Source organism: Dermacentor andersoni, chromosome 1 (genome assembly GCF_023375885.2).
Source record: "Dermacentor andersoni chromosome 1, qqDerAnde1_hic_scaffold, whole genome shotgun sequence".
Taxonomy (NCBI): Eukaryota; Metazoa; Arthropoda; class Arachnida; order Ixodida; family Ixodidae; genus Dermacentor; species Dermacentor andersoni.
Window position 1 is genome coordinate 109,795,444 of NC_092814.1, and position 18,713 is coordinate 109,814,156.

General features: G+C 46.0%; 1 protein-coding gene and 1 non-coding gene across 2 annotated transcripts; both read right to left on the minus strand.

The window, feature by feature from the left end:
• Nucleotides 1–290: 290 nt before the first annotated feature.
• On the minus strand, nucleotides 291–1,731 carry LOC126545597 (solute carrier family 25 member 44). The gene has a single exon (XM_050193518.3). The coding sequence runs from the start codon at nucleotides 1,393–1,395 to the stop codon at nucleotides 445–447; it is 951 nt and encodes a 316-aa protein (XP_050049475.1). The 5' UTR covers nucleotides 1,396–1,731; the 3' UTR covers nucleotides 291–444.
• Nucleotides 1,732–18,312: 16,581 nt separating this feature from the next.
• TRNAA-AGC (transfer RNA alanine (anticodon AGC)) lies at nucleotides 18,313–18,385 on the minus strand. Its single transcript has one exon. It is a non-coding gene; the product is annotated as a tRNA-Ala (tRNA).
• Nucleotides 18,386–18,713: the final 328 nt, after the last annotated feature.

Below are 18,713 nucleotides of genomic sequence, written 5' to 3' on the forward strand. Positions count from 1 at the left end.
ACAAAGTCCAGCTTGTTATAAGCTTGACAGATAAAGTTATCACTGCATGGAACAAACGTTAATAGTATGCAAAAAAGAAAGCAGGAGTTTTCTCCATCTAACAAAAGTTTTGAAGATATACTGTTCAATGTGCTATTCATAAAAATGGTTAACTCACTTCAGCAGCAAACTGAAGCTGAACTAATTATAAATAAGGAACAAATTTGGTGCACTTAAAAGCAGGTAATGTGTCTGCCACTACAATGTGACAAGGCATGACATTAGCAAAAAAAGCACATCATAATAAGCTCTCCTTGATCTATCGTTCTTTATAGAAATAAATCTGCGCTATGGTACGTTGACACTGAGGAATTAAACACTATCACGTAGTAAAAGCACACATCCTGCAAGGAGCCCCTTAACTAGTTATCTTCTGACAAGCTTGCAGTAATGGTGCCTGGTAAACTACCACCGAATCTTGTCTTTGTACTCGTCATGTACGCTCCACCGCTTGAGCGTCTCATAGCCCAGGGCCAGCAGAAATGAGCTGATCACGCTCTGCATTACGCGAGCCGACAGGCCAATCTGGAACATACGCATGCGTTCTTCCGTCCAGAGCTGCCAAAAGGTTTGTGTGACTGAATTCATGCGCTGCACTTGGATGCGGGCCCGCACAACGTCCATTGGGTTGGTGATGAAGCATACGGTGATGCCGCTCATGGGTCCTGCCATGCACTGCACAAACATCTGAGGCGTCCAGCCAGGCAGGACACGCCGCAGCCCGTCGGCGTAGGCCGGGTAGAACATCCACCATAGCGCACTGCCGGGCACATAAGCAAGTAGCGATGCGAAGTAGCCCCGGTAAAACCCGCTGAAGCCGTCTCTCCGATACAATTCACGCACAATGGCTGCAGAGATGAGGTTCTTCCTCTTCAGGTCGGCGCTAATGTTGAGCGGGTTCATTACCATACCGCCGCTTTTGCTCGATCGGCCCAAAACCATTATGTGCTGGGAGACAACATCGAAGGGTGTGATGATAGTTTGACTCACGAGAGAACTGCAGCCACCAGCTATGAGGCCCTTTAAACGTCGGTCGTGTATGTCAGCGTGTCGAGACAGCACGTCCCGGACTTTTTCATACGTGAAGATGTAGCCAATACCCGAGAACATCTGTATTGTATTAATCCAAAAGCCTCTGTACAAACCTACGAAGCCTTCGTAGCGCAGAATCTTTGAGCAGGCGTCAAATGTACCACTATAAAGCTTTCCCTGTTTTTGGACTTGTAGTCGCGTTTTGATGACCGTCAAAGGGTACACCAGGCAACGCAAGGTGAACGAGTTGATAATACTGAACATGAAGAATCGGGATTTGTCCATCATCTCCCATTCTATCGTAAGAATTTCGGGATCCTCCATGCTCGCAGGTGTGTGCCAAATCCGGCGTTTTCTTTTAAGTACAAATACGTACAATAAATAATCGGGTGCTCTTCATGTCGTCCGCTTTTCGACATAGCTCTGCACGAGGTCCATGAAGCAGCAATCACAGGGATGTAGAAACGTAGTTAGCGTCAGAAGTTCACCGCGGAAAGCACGCATGTCTACAAAACTGGCTCGTCTAGAAACAACTGGAGACAACCAGCACTCTCCGCAACGTTTCATAAAACGTGAACGCGCACCATTTCAACAAATCGGCTAAGTGCCCGCTGATCATGCGATCGTACGCATGTCGCGCGTTCGTAGCGCTAGCTGCGGCAAATGTGAGGGCCGTGTATAAAACATGGCGACCATGACGTATTTCGGCTTTCGCAATCCTTTTTGGCGCTTGCATGACCTTTGAGATAAATTTTTGTTACTTCGATATAGCTGTCACTGGAGTCAATTTGGACACCTCCATCTAATGCAGTGTTAATAAAAACATTTTGGTACACTAAACTTCTAAAAAATACAGCTTTTGCAAACGTTTGCAATTTTACCTCCGGCGCCCGTAGTGTGGCCCTTTTGGAGTTTGCTCTTGACCACTGACGCCTTTTATGCCCTACATTAATTGCAGAGCAAATACGGCGTTTTCCAAGCATTTCAGCTTCGCGCAGCGCGTTCCACTTGTCTGGAACTACCGGACACGTCACAGTATCGTGCAGCAGTACTGCGAAACACCGCAGCACCCCAAAAGCATGACCTCCGAGATAATGGCGCACCGTTCTAAGTATGAAGCTACAATGAAGCTTTGGAAACTCTGCCTCCGAAGAGCTTCGCATTGCGCTACGGAACAAACTACACCCATCGTTGTTGTTTACGATTTCAACGTGGACGTGTCGAAACCACAGAACGAATGGTTCCTCCGGTACGCTGCGGATGAATTTGGGTTAATTTTAACTTACCTGTCTCTCGTAACACGTATGGTCAACGACTGATTGAGTTTCATGGTGCCATAATTTGGAATTCAATTTCTCATGAAGTAAAAATGGCAAACAATTTTGTAATCGCTGTCAAAAAGCTGTACCAATTTAAAATTACTTGATTCATTTTTTACATAGTCTACTGCATTTATTTGTTCCATGTGTTTTGCAATCGCTGTCAAAAAGCTGTACCAATCTAAAATTACTTGATTCATTTCTTTTAATAATCTACTGTATTTCTTTTGTTAATTTCATGTGTTTGTTATCGCTTAATTGTTCTAAATTTGGTTTCTAGGAAGTAGACGTGTACTAAATTTTGTAGCTGCTGATATATGCATATTGACTATGGGCCCACACTAGCCTTTGGCTATGGGCCTAACAGTTCTTTGTACAATTCATGTTACAATGAAAAATGAATGAATGAATGAATGAATGAATACGGACACACCGCAACCGACGACCATTCACGGCTCATGTATCGACTTGACGTCCGCCAAGAATGTGTCCTGTGTGAAGACGGAACATCTCTCAGTGTACCATAGCGATCACAAGGCCGTGGTCACCATCGTTTCGAAATGAGATAAATAAAAATTATATATAGATGTATACGTGTGCATGAATGTATGATCTATAATGGCAAACCTAATGACTTAAAGAGCTCCGCTGGCTAATCCGCCACCGTATGAATCGTTCGGCCCGAAATTCTTTTTCTCTCGCCCCCCCCCCCCCCCCCCCTTTAGACCATACAGAACTTTTACTCGAAGGCATTACTCGAAATCAAAATACAAGATAGCCTAATTGCCAAAATTCTAGTAATTAAGTTTTCACCTAAATACATTTGATTTGATTTATTGATTCCTAGTACAATAGACAGGAGACAAGGACTAAAGGCATACAATTGCCTGAGAATTGTCCCTGTCCTTAAAAAGTTCGACGTTGGTAACACAAGCATGTTGACTAATTAACATAACAAATAAAAACAGCCACAATTTGACTTACTTTTGTCGAAAGTCTAAAGCACTTCATGATATATTATACAATACAAACTGGCAATACAATATAACACATTCATTTTCATGCGATAACGCGCCCAATATCGCGGTTATAAAGTATGTTTGTATATTTTCTAATCTCATACACTCAAAGAAATAGAAAACAACTTAAAAAGAACCACTGATTATCACCCCATTCCCACAGGAAAAATAAAATTCAGACACTGTCCATATATATATATATATATATATATATATATATATACGCAATACATATACACTCTCTAATTAATATTTCCTTCATTTGCTTTTTTAGTGCACATTTTGAGCAATTGAATTCGATGAAGTTTTCCATTTTATTAAGAATGACTACAGACTGAAAAGCCAATATTTCTTTCCCGTAATTCTACTCGTTTTCGGTGTGCATCTTGTGATATGTAGAAATCTGTAATGGTGAGTTGTTGTTTCCGCATTAACACAAATTTCGCCTTTACCTTGCTTACCTTTACCTGATTTCACCTTTGCTTTGCTTTACGGCACATAGTGCAACTTAAGAATTGTAGCCGACGATTTCGCAAGGCGTATCCGCTTGGAACGAATTCTCAGGATGACGCCAGTTTCGAGAATTCATTCCCAAAGACTGCGACAAAATATATTGGCGCTTCAGTTATTTTTGTGCTTCAGTGCCTAAAATGGCACTTTCATTTAAAAAGTATGTTGAACAACAGTGCACATTTACCGTAAGTTAAAAGGCGCATATCTCGAAACCGGTACCGTCCTCATAATTCGTTTGGATATGCCATCTAAGCTCACCGGCTACAATCCGTAAATTGCAATATGTGCCTGAAAGTAATTAGTTAAATCCCAATTAGTGAACTTTTGTTATCTAGTTGATTACGCATTTTGATTCCCCATACGAGTAATGTCCGCCTCTTCAAGAAATACAGCTCCAGGAGTAGAATTGTGCTATGTGCATGACACAGGCGATTTTTTAAAATCCTGTATAGTGTAAGAAAGGACACCTAGTTATAAACTTTTTTTTTGGAACAACAAGGACGCTGTAGAGCCAGCTTAAACTTTAAAAAATGTTTATTCTTTGCCTGCATTTGATACCATAACCTGATTTAAGCAACGTCATATTGAAGAACAAAAACGTTATCCAGGGTATATTAGCCTCTATAACTAATGCTGAGTCATTCGTCTATAGCCTGATTTTGTAAGTTATCGCCTATGTAGTTTGTACAACATCTTTTTGCCTTAGCAAATGTTTAAAAAATTTGTCTGGGGCAGCACGCGCGCGCGCACGCACGCACGCACGCACGCACGCACGCACGCACGCACGCACGCGCGCACACACACACACACACACAAACACACACACACACACACACACACACACACACACACACACACACACACACACACAGTTATGATTGGGGGTTCAATCCCATCGCTCGTGATCCGTTGTCAATATTGGAGTCGGGCATTAATTAGAAGGTAGCTGGCCCATGCCGTCGTCCAACTTATCCACGCTGAGGACGTTGATGAAGGGAAGGACTGCTTCTCATCGAGAACGAGGAATAAGCGTTTATTTACAGTATTTATATCAGTCTAACATGACTGTTTGAGAAAGTACATCAGTCTAACATGACTGCTTGAGAGAGAGCGTCCTGAGCAGCCGCACAACAGCGGTTTTTAAACACTCGGTCCTCTCCCGATACAAGGTGACGCGAACGTTTTTCAGTCATTTTAAACAGGTCGCCTCTCTCCGGGACGGGTTACACACACACACGCATACACACCGGTGCGATGGTCCGGAGCCGACGTCAGAGGGGCTTCGTAGAACTCGGAGCCGTTCCGAGTAGCGCGTTGTCTTGCGTCTTGGTCGGTGCGTGGGAAGGAGCCTGCGTCGGCGTTCCCGCGTCAACTCCCCCACCCGTAGCAGATCAGGTCGGCGTTGTGCTGTTGCGCACAAAGCCTGCTTCGTCGAACTCCTTCAGTCACAACGGCGAGGAGGCTAGAGCGTAATGGTGACGGTTTCAGCACAAAGCCTGCTTCGTCGAACGCATCCTAGCTGAAGCGACGGAGAGTGGAGGATGCGCGTATTGTTCATGACACAAAGTCGACTTAGTCACGCCGTGGCTAGAGGTTGGCGGCGACGCTCCCGGAATGTTGCCTCCACAGTCGCAACTGGGTGGCAAAACTTGCATTGCAGCTGGCCGTTCTTAACAGCGCCTCCATGGCCCGGAAAATCTCGACTGTCTAGCGCTGACAACCGCTGGGCAGGAAGAGAACGGCTGGTGGCCAGGGGGTGATGTCTTGGCTCGCAGTAACCACTTGTGCAATGATGTCACCGCCCCAAAACATCCAACAAGGACAGGTAACTGCCAAATGAACCCCACAACACGGCTCTGCGCCGAGATGGCGTACCTTGACTCTCACTATAGACCCGCTAGGCTTCAAAAAAAAAAAAGGATGAGTGCAGATACAAAAAAATGTTGCATTTCGCTATGCCGATTTCTGAAGCAATTTCGTGCTGACAAATTCAGCAATCATGGAGGGAATCCTGCTAAATGAGAGGGGATCTTCTTGGCTTAATAAAATTAACACTAGTAACCCTAAAATTTAGGCGGGACCCTCAAACGCAGAATTCAAATTAGCCTGCTCAAACCATCCGCATTGCTATGCAACTTTCCCTTTTTATACCTAACGGAGAAGTTGTACTCTTGGAGAGTGAGGCTCCATCGGAGCAAGCGGCCATTTTTGTGTGACATTTGATTGAGCCACGTCAGAGGACAGTGGTCGGTCTCGAAGATGAACTTCGCTCTGTACAAGTAACACGACAACTTCTGGGCGGCCCAAACTAAACAAGCGCATTCCTTCTCTGAAGCGCTGTAGGCTTCCTCTCTTAAATTTAGTTTACGGCTGGCATAGAGGATAGGATGCTCCTCGTTATCGTCGCCGACCTGACTAAGTACCACGCCCATACCTCTGTCGCTTGCGTCGCATTGAACTATGAATTCCTTTGTGTAGTCTGGCGCGCGAAGCACAGGACGACAAACCAATAGCGTTTTCAAACTTTGGAAAGCGTTCTCTTTGTCTTTATCCCAGTGTACGCTACTCGGTGCTCCCTTTCGCAGGGCGTCCGTTAATGGACTTCGAGTAATTCGGGATGTGCCGTTGATAGTACCCCACAAGTCCCAAAAATGAACGAAGGTCTGTTTTCGTGCGCGGCTGAGAAAATTGTCCAATCGTAGCTATTTTCAGCTCGGCCGGCCGTCTCGTGCCTTGGCCGACAACATGGCCCAGATAAGTAACCTGTGAACAACCAAATCTACACTTTTCCGCTTTCATCGTTAAGCCGGCTTCCCTCAACCGTGAGAACACCTGTTTGAGGTGCGATACGTGTTGTTGCCAGCTTTTGCGAAAAAATAGCTACATCATCCAGATATGGCAAGGCAAACTCCTGCAAGTCTTTTAGGACAATATCCATTAACTTAGAGAAGCTAAACGGGGCGTTCTTCAGCCCGAAGCTGAGTGCGAGAGGGCGAAAAGTGCCTACAGGTGAGATGAATGCGGCATAGCGGCTGGCACTTTCTGAAAGGGGAACTTGCCAGTACACCCGCACGAGATCTATAGTTGAAATGTATTTAGCAGCGCTAACTCTTTCAATTCGTTCCTCAATGTTGGGTATCGGGTACAGCTGATCCCTAGTGATGGCATTTAACTTCCTGTAGTCAACACACGGACGAGGGTCCTTGTTAAGGGTTTCTACCAGTATTAGCGGTGACGTGTAGTCACTCTCAGCGGGCTCGATAACTCCCAACTCTAGCATGCGCTGTATTTCTGCCTCCATAATCTCTCTCTGTCTTGGAGACACCCTGTAAGGCTTTGATCTGACTGGTTCGGTTGATGTCAGCTCTATTTCATGCGTTATTAGTTCGGTTCTACCCGGCCGATCGCTGAACCTGTCGATATATTCCCCTAACACCCCTTTTAGCTCACCTAGCTGCTCGGGTCTTAGAGCGTGCGAGCTTACCGAGTGTTCTACTACTTCTTCTAGGCGATTTCACAGTTGGAGGTCGCCCTATACTCCTTAAACTTGGTACTAGTGCCATCCCGCTCTTTGATGGTATAGTTAACGACTCCGCTCCGCTCTATATACGGCTTCATCAAATTGCAGTGATATATCCTCACCTCCTTCCTGCGACCGGGCATTTTCAGAGCATAGTTAGTATCTGAAAGTTTGTGCAACACTTTAACGGGCCCGTCCCAGTGAACTTCAAGCTTGTTCTTTCTTGAAGGTTTGAGGATCATTACCTGGTCTCCGGCGTTAAACGTACGAAGCCTCGCATTCTTATCGTAATAGAATTTGGCGTTCTTTTGAGCTACTCCCATGTTCTTTTCGACTAATTCTTGGGTTGCGCTTTGCCGTTCCAGCAAATCTAGCACGTACTGAACCACTGTTGGACTCTCTCCGCTTTCTTCCCACATCTCTTTTAACATTCTCAGTGGAGAACGGAGTGTCCTCCCATACACTAGTTCTGCTGGCGAGAACCCTGTCGCTTCATGTGGAACCGTTCGCAAAGCGAACAAAGTTGCTAGCAGACAGTTCTCCCAGTCCTCCTTGTGCTCGTAACACAGCGCACGCAAAACTCGCTTAAGCACCGAATGCCACCTCTCTACACTGTTTGACTGAGGGTGATAGACAGAACTGTGTATTAACTTTACCCCGCACTTTTGCAAAAATGTGGAAGTCAGTGCGCTCGTGAATACTGATCCTTGATCTGCCTGAATTTCGGCTGGAAACCCAACTCGTGCAAACACTGTCAAAAGCGCGTCTACTACTTCGGTGGAGCTGAGCTCTTTCAGAGGGATCGCTTCTGGAAACTTTGTAGCCGGACACAGCATGGTAAACAAGTACCTGTAGCCCGATTTTGTTTTTGGAAGAGGCCCTACCGTGTCTATTACAAGTCGTCTGAAAGGCTCTGTTATTAAGGGCACTACCTTCAGTGGAGCTTTCCATGTCTCACCTGGTTTACCAGAGCGCTGGCAGGCGTCGCATGATCTTACAGAGTTTTCTACGTCTTTGAAACAGCCAGGCCAGTAGTATTCCATAAGCAATCTTTCCTTTGATTTGTTTATGCCTAGGTGGCCGGACCACCCATTTTCATGACAGAGGCTCAAAAGGTCCTCCCTATACTTAGTAGGTACGACTAACTGATCTAAAATCCTACCCTTTCGATCTCTGTAGTGCTGATACAATCCTCCTCTCTCATGTATCGTCACGTTGCGCCTAGCAATGCCTTCTTTGGCTGTGTGATGTAATTTAGATAAGCTCTCATCATTCTTTTGCTCGGCTGCCAATGACTCTCTATCCACACGTAAGAGCTTATCAAAGTTCTTTGAGGCTGGTGATAATAACGACCCTGTCTCGCTTGTGAGTGCGTCAGCTTGCTCTTCCTGCAGGCTTGAACTTGGACACTCTAGTGATACGCTCTCAATGAGCTGGTCAGCTGGCAGGCACTCCTCGAATGATTTTTCATCCCTCGAGCCTAGCTCGGATTCGGGTATGGAAGTTATCCCCTTTAATGCTTCCGCTGGAGCAGCTTGTGCATCTTCAGCCGAAAGCGACGCGATTTTACGGGCTTGGCCTCGCGTCAATGCTTGTACTATGCCCTCTCCCAGTTTAAGCCCTTTGTCACGCAGTAACTGATTCGAACGATTCGAAAAGATGTAAGGGTACTGCAGTGACAAAAATTTGGAAACTGCAGCCTCAGTTTCTAGCTCCCCGAATGGACCACTGATTTTGACTTTGGCCATGGGCAGACATACGCTGTGTTCTTCTACAACCTGTTTGATCCATGCTACTTCTCCGGTGAAGTCATCTACCGTCACGTAAGACGGATGGACAATGTCCATCGTGGCGGCACTGTCTCTTAGCACTCGGCATGGTTTGCCATTAACTTGCAGGTCGTGAAGATAGGGGCTTAAAAGTTCCATATTCTCGTCTTTTTCCTCTACGTAGGAAAAAAACTACGCTAGGCTTCCCGCAGGTTACAGCTATATGTCCCAGTTTGTGGCATTTATAACAGCGGATCGGCCTAAAAGATTCGAATTTTCTTTTCTGTTTCTTTTGTGCGGTTTCCCCGTTAAGTTTCTCCTCGCTCTTTTCTGCGGGCTTTTCCTCCACGTCTACAGGCTCCGATCGTCTAGTCTGCGAACCCTTTTTGAACTGAAATGGTTTCCGCGGTCCATTTCAACTGTCCCTATTTCCGTCCTCGGCATTCAACTTTCTACGGGTTGCGTACTCTTCGGCTTATTCAGCCGCCCTTTCCACAGTGGTTACATTCCCTCTCTCTTGCACCCACAGTTTCACAGCTTGGGGGATGGTTTTGTAAAACTGCTCTAGACACATGCATTCAATGATCATGTCTCTGCTGTCGTACGCTTCCGCGCTTTTCAGCCACTCGTCTAGGTTGGCCTTTAAGCCGTATGCAAACTCCGGATACCCCTCGCTATCTTTCTTGCCTGAGCTTCTAAACCTTTGCCGAAAAGCTTCGGCTGAAAGGCGGTATTTCTTCAGGAGACTAGCCTTAACTTTTGCATAATCATATGCATCCTGTGCACTCAGTCTGGCGATTACTTCCGCCGCCTCACACGGCAACATAGACAGCAACCGCTGTGGCCATGTACTCGGGCCGAAGTTCATCTTCTCGCAAGTCCTTTGAAAATTGCTTAGGAACAAGCCTATGTCGGTCCCGACCTCAAATGGCTTTAATAGCCTGTCCATGCGGTGTGATTTTGCCTCACTTGATCGTCCCAGAGCCCCTTCATTTCCTTGAGACAACTCCAAACGTTTTCTTTCAACTTCATGTTGCATTTTTCTTAACTCGCGATCTTTATCGTGTTCCTCCCTTTCTTTTCTCTTTCGTTCTTCTTTCTTCTTCAGAAGTTCAAACCCCATTTCAATTTCTTCCTCACTGGCCTGTTCGGAAATTAGGTGCAATAATTCCGATTTTAGCATTTCCTTGCGTACATGTAGGCCCAGTTCCTCACCAACAATCAACAACTCGTCTCTCAGCAGTGTCCTTAACTCCATGATTGCTGCTTTACTGCCTTGATCCTGCTCTCTAAATCTAGCTAGCAAAACACAACCTAGCTAACACTGAACAATCTAGCTTCCCTACTGTTCTAAACAGAACAACCACAAAATGAAGCCTAGAGAGTCAAAGCAAGAACCAAGCACTCACCGCAGTCATAGCACCACGTCGCAAAGTCCATCTCACCGCTGTCAGCCAGTTGTTATGATTGGGGGTTCAATCCCATCGCTCGTGATCCGTTGTCAAAATTGGAGTCGGGCATTAATTAGAAGGTAGCTGGCCCATGCCGTCGTCCAACTTATCCACGCTGAGGACGTTGATGAAGGGAAGGACTGCTTCTCATCGAGAACGAGGAATAAGCGTTTATTTACAGTATTTATATCAGTCTAACATGACTGTTTGAGAAAGTACATCAGTCTAACATGACTGCTTGAGAGAGAGCGTCCTGAGCAGCCGCACAACAGCGGTTTTTAAACACTCGGTCCTCTCCCGATACAAGGTGACGCGAACGTTCGTTCAGTCATTTTAAACAGGTCGCCTCTCTCCGGGATGGGTTACACACACACACGCACACACGCATACACACCGGTGCGATGGTCCGGAGCCGACGTCAGAGGGGCTTCGTAGAACTCGGAGCCGTTCCGGGTAGCGCGTTGTCTTGCGTCTTGGTCGGTGCGTGGGAAGGAGCCTGCGTCGGCGTTCCCGCGTCAACTCCCCCACCCGTAGCAGATCAGGTCGGCGTTGTGCTGTTGCGCACAAAGCCTGCTTCGTCGAACTCCTTCAGTCACAATGGCGAGGAGGCTAGAGCGTAACGGTGACGGTTTCAGCACAAAGCCTGCTTCGTCGAACGCATCCTAGCTGAAGCGACGGAGAGTGGAGGATGCGCGTATTGTTCATGACACAAAGTCGACTTAGTCACGCCGCGGCTAGAGGTTGGCGGCGACGCTCCCGGAATGTTGCCTCCACAGTCGCAACTGGGTGGCAAAACTTGCACTGCAGCTGGCCGTTCTTAACAACACACGCACGCACGCACGCACGCACGCACGCACACACACACACACACACACACACACACACACACACACACACACACACACACACACACACACACACACACACACACACACACACACACACACACACACACACACACACACACACACACACACACACACACAGGCTGTACGGTGCAGTGAGCCCGTTATACCGTCGATATACCTTTCACGCTCACTAGCTACAATTCGCAGAATAAATTATGTGCCTTAAATAATTAAATAAAAGCTAATTCGCGTAATTGTTCAATTAATCATTTTTCTTTCTCGATGAAGCCCTGGCTGCGTAATCAAGTAATTTAGAACAAGGGTTAGAATTGCGCCATCTGCCACAGGCAATTTTTAATATATTTGGTGCAGCTAAAAAGACTAACACCCGGTATGTACCGTACCATGTTTTTCAAGAATAAACTGAGTTGCGAGTCAGCGCTTTTTGCGCTAACTTTCTGTCTTTCGTCTTATGTGCGCTCCACATTAACCACGAATCGCCTATACACGTACCCAGAAGCCCCGGACAGGCGGTCGTAATTAAGTAAATATTTCTCTCTCTCTCTCTGTCTCTCGACAAGCACCAGTTGCAAAATACATGTCGCCAAAATTGCGGTGAAATGCATTGACGTTCCACTTGTTTTCTCGAAGAACTTCCCTTGCATTCAGCACGTGCAATTGAACTTGAACACAACAATGTTCGTTGATTGTCCGCGCTGATTTTGCTGCCATGTCTTCAAACAATGTGTGTTTGTCGCATGTGTGTGATATCACAGAAAGCCTCATTTACAAAACCATACATGTATTTTTTGAGTTGGGGTCTACGCAGTTAAATAAAAAAATTAGAATGTTAAGTTTGTAGGTTTATTACACGTTTGTTTGTATGTTCCCTTCTTTCTTTCTTTCTTTCTTTTTTTCTTTCTTTCTTTCACCATACTTCAGAAGAAAAATAAATGTCACCAGCCACATTTTCGCGAAATCCCTATGTTGATCGCAGGTATAGTAAACAAAAGTTCAGTAGTCAAATTACCTGAACTACAGTAACTCGGCACGGGGGCTATGGACCACAGAGTGTCAAAATAAAGCGCTTAAAATGTTTATAAAGCCGGGATGGAGGTGTGCTCGTGAATGACAAAAAGTAGTATAATTTATAAGTTGATATCGTGCAACAGACGCTATAATTTTCTCACTACAAAAATAGAACGCCGGTTCCATGGGGGTTCAACCAACACCTCTTGGTTCAACCGCCCTTGCTCCTGCCCCTCGAAATAAATTTGTGGCTACGCTACTATAGGGAATACTCTACTTGCTGGAACGTCACTCGAACAGATTGAGCAAAGCTCAGAAACTTGGGATTGAGCTCTTGGTCCCACCAAGCCGGAATCATCGATGAATAACCAGTACGGCGTACAGGACGGCGAGGGGTCGCGGCTCCGCTCGAAGGCTGTCACCAACGCTTTACTTTGTGTTTCTGCGACGAGCTGTCTCTGATAACTAAATACAGGGCATTCGAGTAAAAATTGTAATGTTTACTGTCCAACTTTGTTAGCGCTGGCAGACATCAATATTTTCGCGATAGTCGCAATTATGGTAATTTGACCAAATGTCACTAATTACAATTATGTTATGTAATGAATCAAATACTCGTACAGAAATTAGAGGTGGGCGAATATCTCCTCTTTAATTGAATCGAAAATCTAATGGTCAATCCAGAGTTCGACGGAAACCCGTCTGGCGAGGAATGAGCATATAAAATAAAACGAACACTCGCCAATGAAAAGACATGCATAGGAAAATAAAACTTGACGTTTCGGGTCCCGTACGGGACCTTTGATCACAATGAAGCAAGCGCAGTGGTTCTTGTCACTGCGCTTGCTTCATTGCGTCACTGCGCTTGTCACTGCGCTTGCTTCAAGAGCCACTGCGCTGGCTTCATTGGGACCAAGGGTCCCGTACGGGACCCGAAACGTCGTTTTATTTTCCTATACATGTCTTTCCATTGGCGAGTGTTCGTTTTATTCCACTATCTAATAGCCAAACGCAAACGCACATATTTACAGCCGGAAGGTTACGCCTGTACTGACTAGAACAAAAAAAAAAAAAGAAAGTGACTGGCCCTCCCGGCCCTGCGAAAGTGGATGTCCATCGAAGCTGTTGAAAACCACTCGTACGACTTCTCAGTGGGGTATGTAATGCTTTATTGCTTTAGAGTAATGGTAGTAATCGGAGTAAATGTAATTTTGACAGCACGCCGCCGCTGGTCGTATTGGCGTCTCTTTTTCCCTTTGCCGCTCCTTGTATTTACGCTGCTCCTCGGGAGTCCTGGGGAGTCTCCTAGGGAGTGTAGGCGTTGCCTACTCATAGCGGTGCTGCAACAACAACGAAATCGGTTGCTAGGCTGGTTCTTCATATTGTCACGTGGTAGTGACGGTGAAGATAGCAGCAATACGGTGAAATACAAAACTAACTTTTATTGGGCAAACCTGTGCACACAAAAACAGGCTACACTTATAGCACAACGATAGCGGCGAATATGGTCGGCGATCGCCGAAAATCTGATCTGCGGGTCAAGCGCGTCGGCTTTTATACAGTAGTCGTCGAATGTCCCAGACTAATCGCTGGCACCCGCGTGTCTTCCACAAAGTTCTACACCATTCGCTCCACGCGATGAAATCAGATAACATAAGGTTCGGCGACAACAGACAGCGGATAGAAGCATCGATAACATTCCAGAAACTTCGGATACATGCAGGCGCGTCCCGCGCTGTGCGATAACATTTGTTAGGCGGCGAAACGTGGTCGCCCGATAAAGATAAGTACACGTGTCAATATACGAAAGGCTAGTGACGTCACTCCCCACGTCGCAAGCTCTGCCACGGCAGCTTGCGCAACAGTAATCTTTACCGGAAAACGTATGCGGGGAGCGCTACGTGCTTTGCATTGTTATCAGGAGCGCCTTATCACCAATTATGTGGTTCGTGAGCTTGTTTTGTGTTTGTTCTTCATTCAAGCGAATGCTGTTATGTATGTTGTATGTGTGATTTCAAAGAATGTATGCACTTTTCTTTTCCCTTTGCTGAGTGCTTGAAGCCTGCTTCACCTCCGCCGCGTGTCGGCCCGGCATTGCACGACCTCCAGAATTGGCCCACATTTTTGCCCACGGATATGGACACGAAAAATGCCGACTAATGATCGAGGATAACCGCTTCCCTGTAAAACTACATATAACCATCAAGGACAAGGTAACAGCTGGGTCCTCTGGTATTAGTTTTAAATAGAAGCTCACTAATTGGCCTTAAAACATACTGCACGAATCTTTAAAACAACTTTAGAGCATGGTTGCAAAGAAGCTTTCCAGGAATGAGTGAGTGCTGTATGACTATAGTTCCCCCAAAACGTTTAATAAGATGTTGGCGAAAAATGATCAAAAGTTGTGGAAAAAGAGAAGAAAAAAAGCTGCTGGAGGACTTATGTGTCCTAGGCACATGTAAAAGGGCCCGTCGCAAAGAAGACATCACTGATTGTAGCGTAAAAGATAAAACTACTACAAAACTACGGATAGACTGTCAAAAACCCTGAAGGACAGACAAGCAAAAGATCAGAGGCTGTCATATAGGCTTTCACTGCGATACCCTAAACAAAGCTTGCACTACCCGTATTGAAGACAGGGTCCTCTTTCGCGACTTCACACGCGATTGGCGTACGTGAAAGCTGGGTATCTATCTGACCTCTGTCAAAAAAACGGCGCGTTCGCATCACCGGAGCGTCATAGCGAGTCGCAAGATGTTATACTTATAAGGTTATAAAGGTATCAAAATGTAAGTCTCAACGAGACAAGAAGCGAGAATTAGTCGCAGAGCAGGTGAAATTAACAGTGCGTCAGTAATTAGCGCTAATATAGCAGAAAATTTACCACATTGCACCTGGACTCCACATCCCCGGGATGGGCCCACCTGGCCTCCCAGTCAAAAAAAGAAAGGCGTGTCAACCGACACGACAGAAGACAGCATCGATAGTAAATGTGCGTAAAAAAGGAAAGCGAATGAAAACCCTCCACGTGAATAATAGAAATGGAGGGTCTGAAAAAAAAGTAAGGTCTGACAGTGGATCGAAGAAAATAATGCAAATAATGCAAAAATATCACGCAATTATGCAACATTGCAACATCTTTAATGCCCCCAGTTTCAGTACACATAAATGCATATACCATGTACGTACGTCGACTTTGTCTTCTTTAGCGTAGTCTTTGGTCGTTTCATTTGATTTCATTTATCGTCACATAGAAGGAGGGGGGGGGGGGGGCAATACAAACACGTGTAAGAGTGGTTGCGAAAAAGAAAGAAAACGGAACATACAATTAAGGCCAACAACAACAACAACAAAAATGGAATAATGCTGATTTGGTACAACTTGGAACAGGCGAACAAAAAATTTTGAAAGTAAAGAAGCAACGCGACATACATAAGCGAAAAAAAAAACGAACTAGGTGGAAGGATTTACATAGGCAGACTATTGAAGGTGGTTTGTAATTAATTTTTAACGTTGAAAACCGGTAACAAAGAGTTTGTTTGGTCGGTCGGTCGGTCGTTCGGTCGGTTGGTTGGTTCTCAGTCAGTACAGGGAGCGAAGTGGGCAGGCAGCACATTTGAGAAAACTATTGCATCAGGGAAAAAAAAGTGGTTACGTGTTGTGCGGCCAGGTAAACGTGCTTTAGCAGAGATGTGACTAAGGCGAGAGGAAGTTCGCACTGGTGGTTCAAGCATGTGGTGTCTTGAGGGTGGGTCGTAAAAGGAGGACTGAAGCAAACAAAGGCGTGATATGACGCGGCGTGACTTTGGTCTTTGTAGGGCGGTTGTTCGCTTTAAGCATCGTGAATATTGTGAAGTGGTGAAGTGGGCAGCGTGGTTTTGAACGGATTCCTTAAGGTTATCAGTTGTTTCGAAGCAATTGATTAGCTTACATATTAAAAAATACCGAATAGTTCATCTTCGAACACGAACAGTTAGTGTGAACTATTCGATTGGAGACTTGGAATATTCGTCCGCGCCTAACAAAAATCCCTTTCGTTAGAAATTTTGTGCCTGGCGCTAGTATTCGAGAAAGGTGGACTCAGAATGAGACGTGTGCCTGGATTGCTATTCTAGCGAACAGTTTTCTGTACTGCATTTTAAGGCGTGATACTTCACAGGTTATCCTGTGCTATCTATCTAACCGTTTTGCCGCCAATCTCGGTTAATGTGCAGTCCATGGTCGAATGGTTAGAGCATCGGGCTGGCTCTGCTGAGGGGAACAGGGTTCGAAACGAACCGCCGGACCAGCTTGAGTGTCACTGAGTATGTGGCGAGGTGTACATACGTGCCGCTCTTCAATGAAACTCTTTGAAGCCGACTTGGAGCACTGGGTATGTGCCAGTAAGTGGGTGCCGCTGTACAATTACAATAAAATATCCTTTAAATTTCTCCCTTGCTGGGCGGAATCCCACCCACGTCACACGAGTTTCTCAAGGACAGCAACCAGACGGTTTAGCAGGCTGCACCACGAATGCAGTGGATATGTGCCACTTTTCAATGAACTTCTTTAACGCCACCACTTTAGCGAGCTGCGCCGTGAATGCACTGGCTATGTGCAACACTACAAAGAACCTCTCGCCTACTTGGGTCATTACACTGGGTGTGTGGCAAGCGATGAACAAATCTCGGCATTCGCACGCACCGGCGCGCCACGTTTCTCGTCTCGGAGCGCACGCACGGACTTCTCGGCAGCGCCACTAGACGGCGCAACGTGTTCAGAAAGAAACGCGAGGGAGGAGAACGGCCGCCGCATGACGCGTTTCTCAGAGTGCGTACGCGCCGGCGCGCCATGTATTTCGAATGCCATGCGCAGGCCTCTCGGCAACGGCACTAGATGGCACCGAGTGTTCTCAAGAAGCGCGTACATAAAACACGTTGTGGGGCTAGTTGGTGCATAGCTTTCAATAGGTGAAGCGCCAATAGACAAGGCGCTGTGATAGCGCGCCTTGTCCTGTCTGTATTCCTTCTTGTGTGCCGTCACTATTGGCGCTTCACCTATTGAACGCGTACATAACTCGTTTCGACGGTGGCAATACTTTGTGTCGCTGTATTGATTCAATGCTAAGCGCGTTACCGTCGACAGTCATCTTGACATGGGTCCTGCCGGATTTTTTCCCAAAGTTGCAGAAACATTAACTAAAACAGCAATGCATTTCGCTGCAGATTCTTAGTATTCATTTCTCGAAATAAGGCACAACGTTTCTAGCACAAGGTTACGCTTTGCGTAATGCCCCATATAGAGGACTTCAAATTATTTTGATCGCTCGGATTTCTCGCACGGCCTCCAAATACTCATTGCACATACATTTTTGCTTTCTGTCCACATCGGAATGCAGCCGCAGAGGCCTAAAATTGTACCCGCAAACTTTTTAACAGGTGGGCTGTAACCGTTTATCGAGCTGCGGCGTGTCAGACGAATGAAATGGCGATGGTGACAGCGAACTCGTTTTATGCTTAGATTTGCAGTCATTTAGTCATTTGGTCATTTGAGGAAGAAAGAGCGTTGCACGTTGTATACTAAGGAACATTCGCTTGTCCAATGCGCAGGTGAATACACGGAAACCACGAGCACACGATGACGGGATTGATAAGGTGGCTAAAAAAAAAAAAAATAAGACCTACGAACACTTATCATTTTCAAGTCGTGTTCCTCTTCACGTGTTGGACGTTACTGCGTGGCGTGACTGTACAGGACTGTGCATAAATGAAACTCCTGCCGAGAAAATGATCAATGGAGGTGCTGGGTATCGATCCCAGTACCTCTCGCATGCTAAGCGAGCGCTCTACCATCTGAGCTACACCCCCACGCGTGAATGGCACGATGAAACAGGCTTTAGACCGCAGGTAGCTCTGCATGAAACTGCCAAAACGAGGGCCGCCGTAGGAAGTGATGACTAGCGACTGCTGGCACGCTGTTTCGCATTTTAATAAACTTGAAGAGGCATCGCAGCACCTGAGCACGATCACTGTCCGTTAAAGGGCGTTCGTGTTCGGCATCTTGATATCAGTTGTGATACCAGTTAGCCCTATTACTTGCTTGTACCCTTAAGCATTCAAAAATGTCTGCTGTAAGTTGAAGTCTTCAGCTGTCTCTGCAGCAAAAAGCACCAGAATTTTTTTTTTGTTTTAGTTA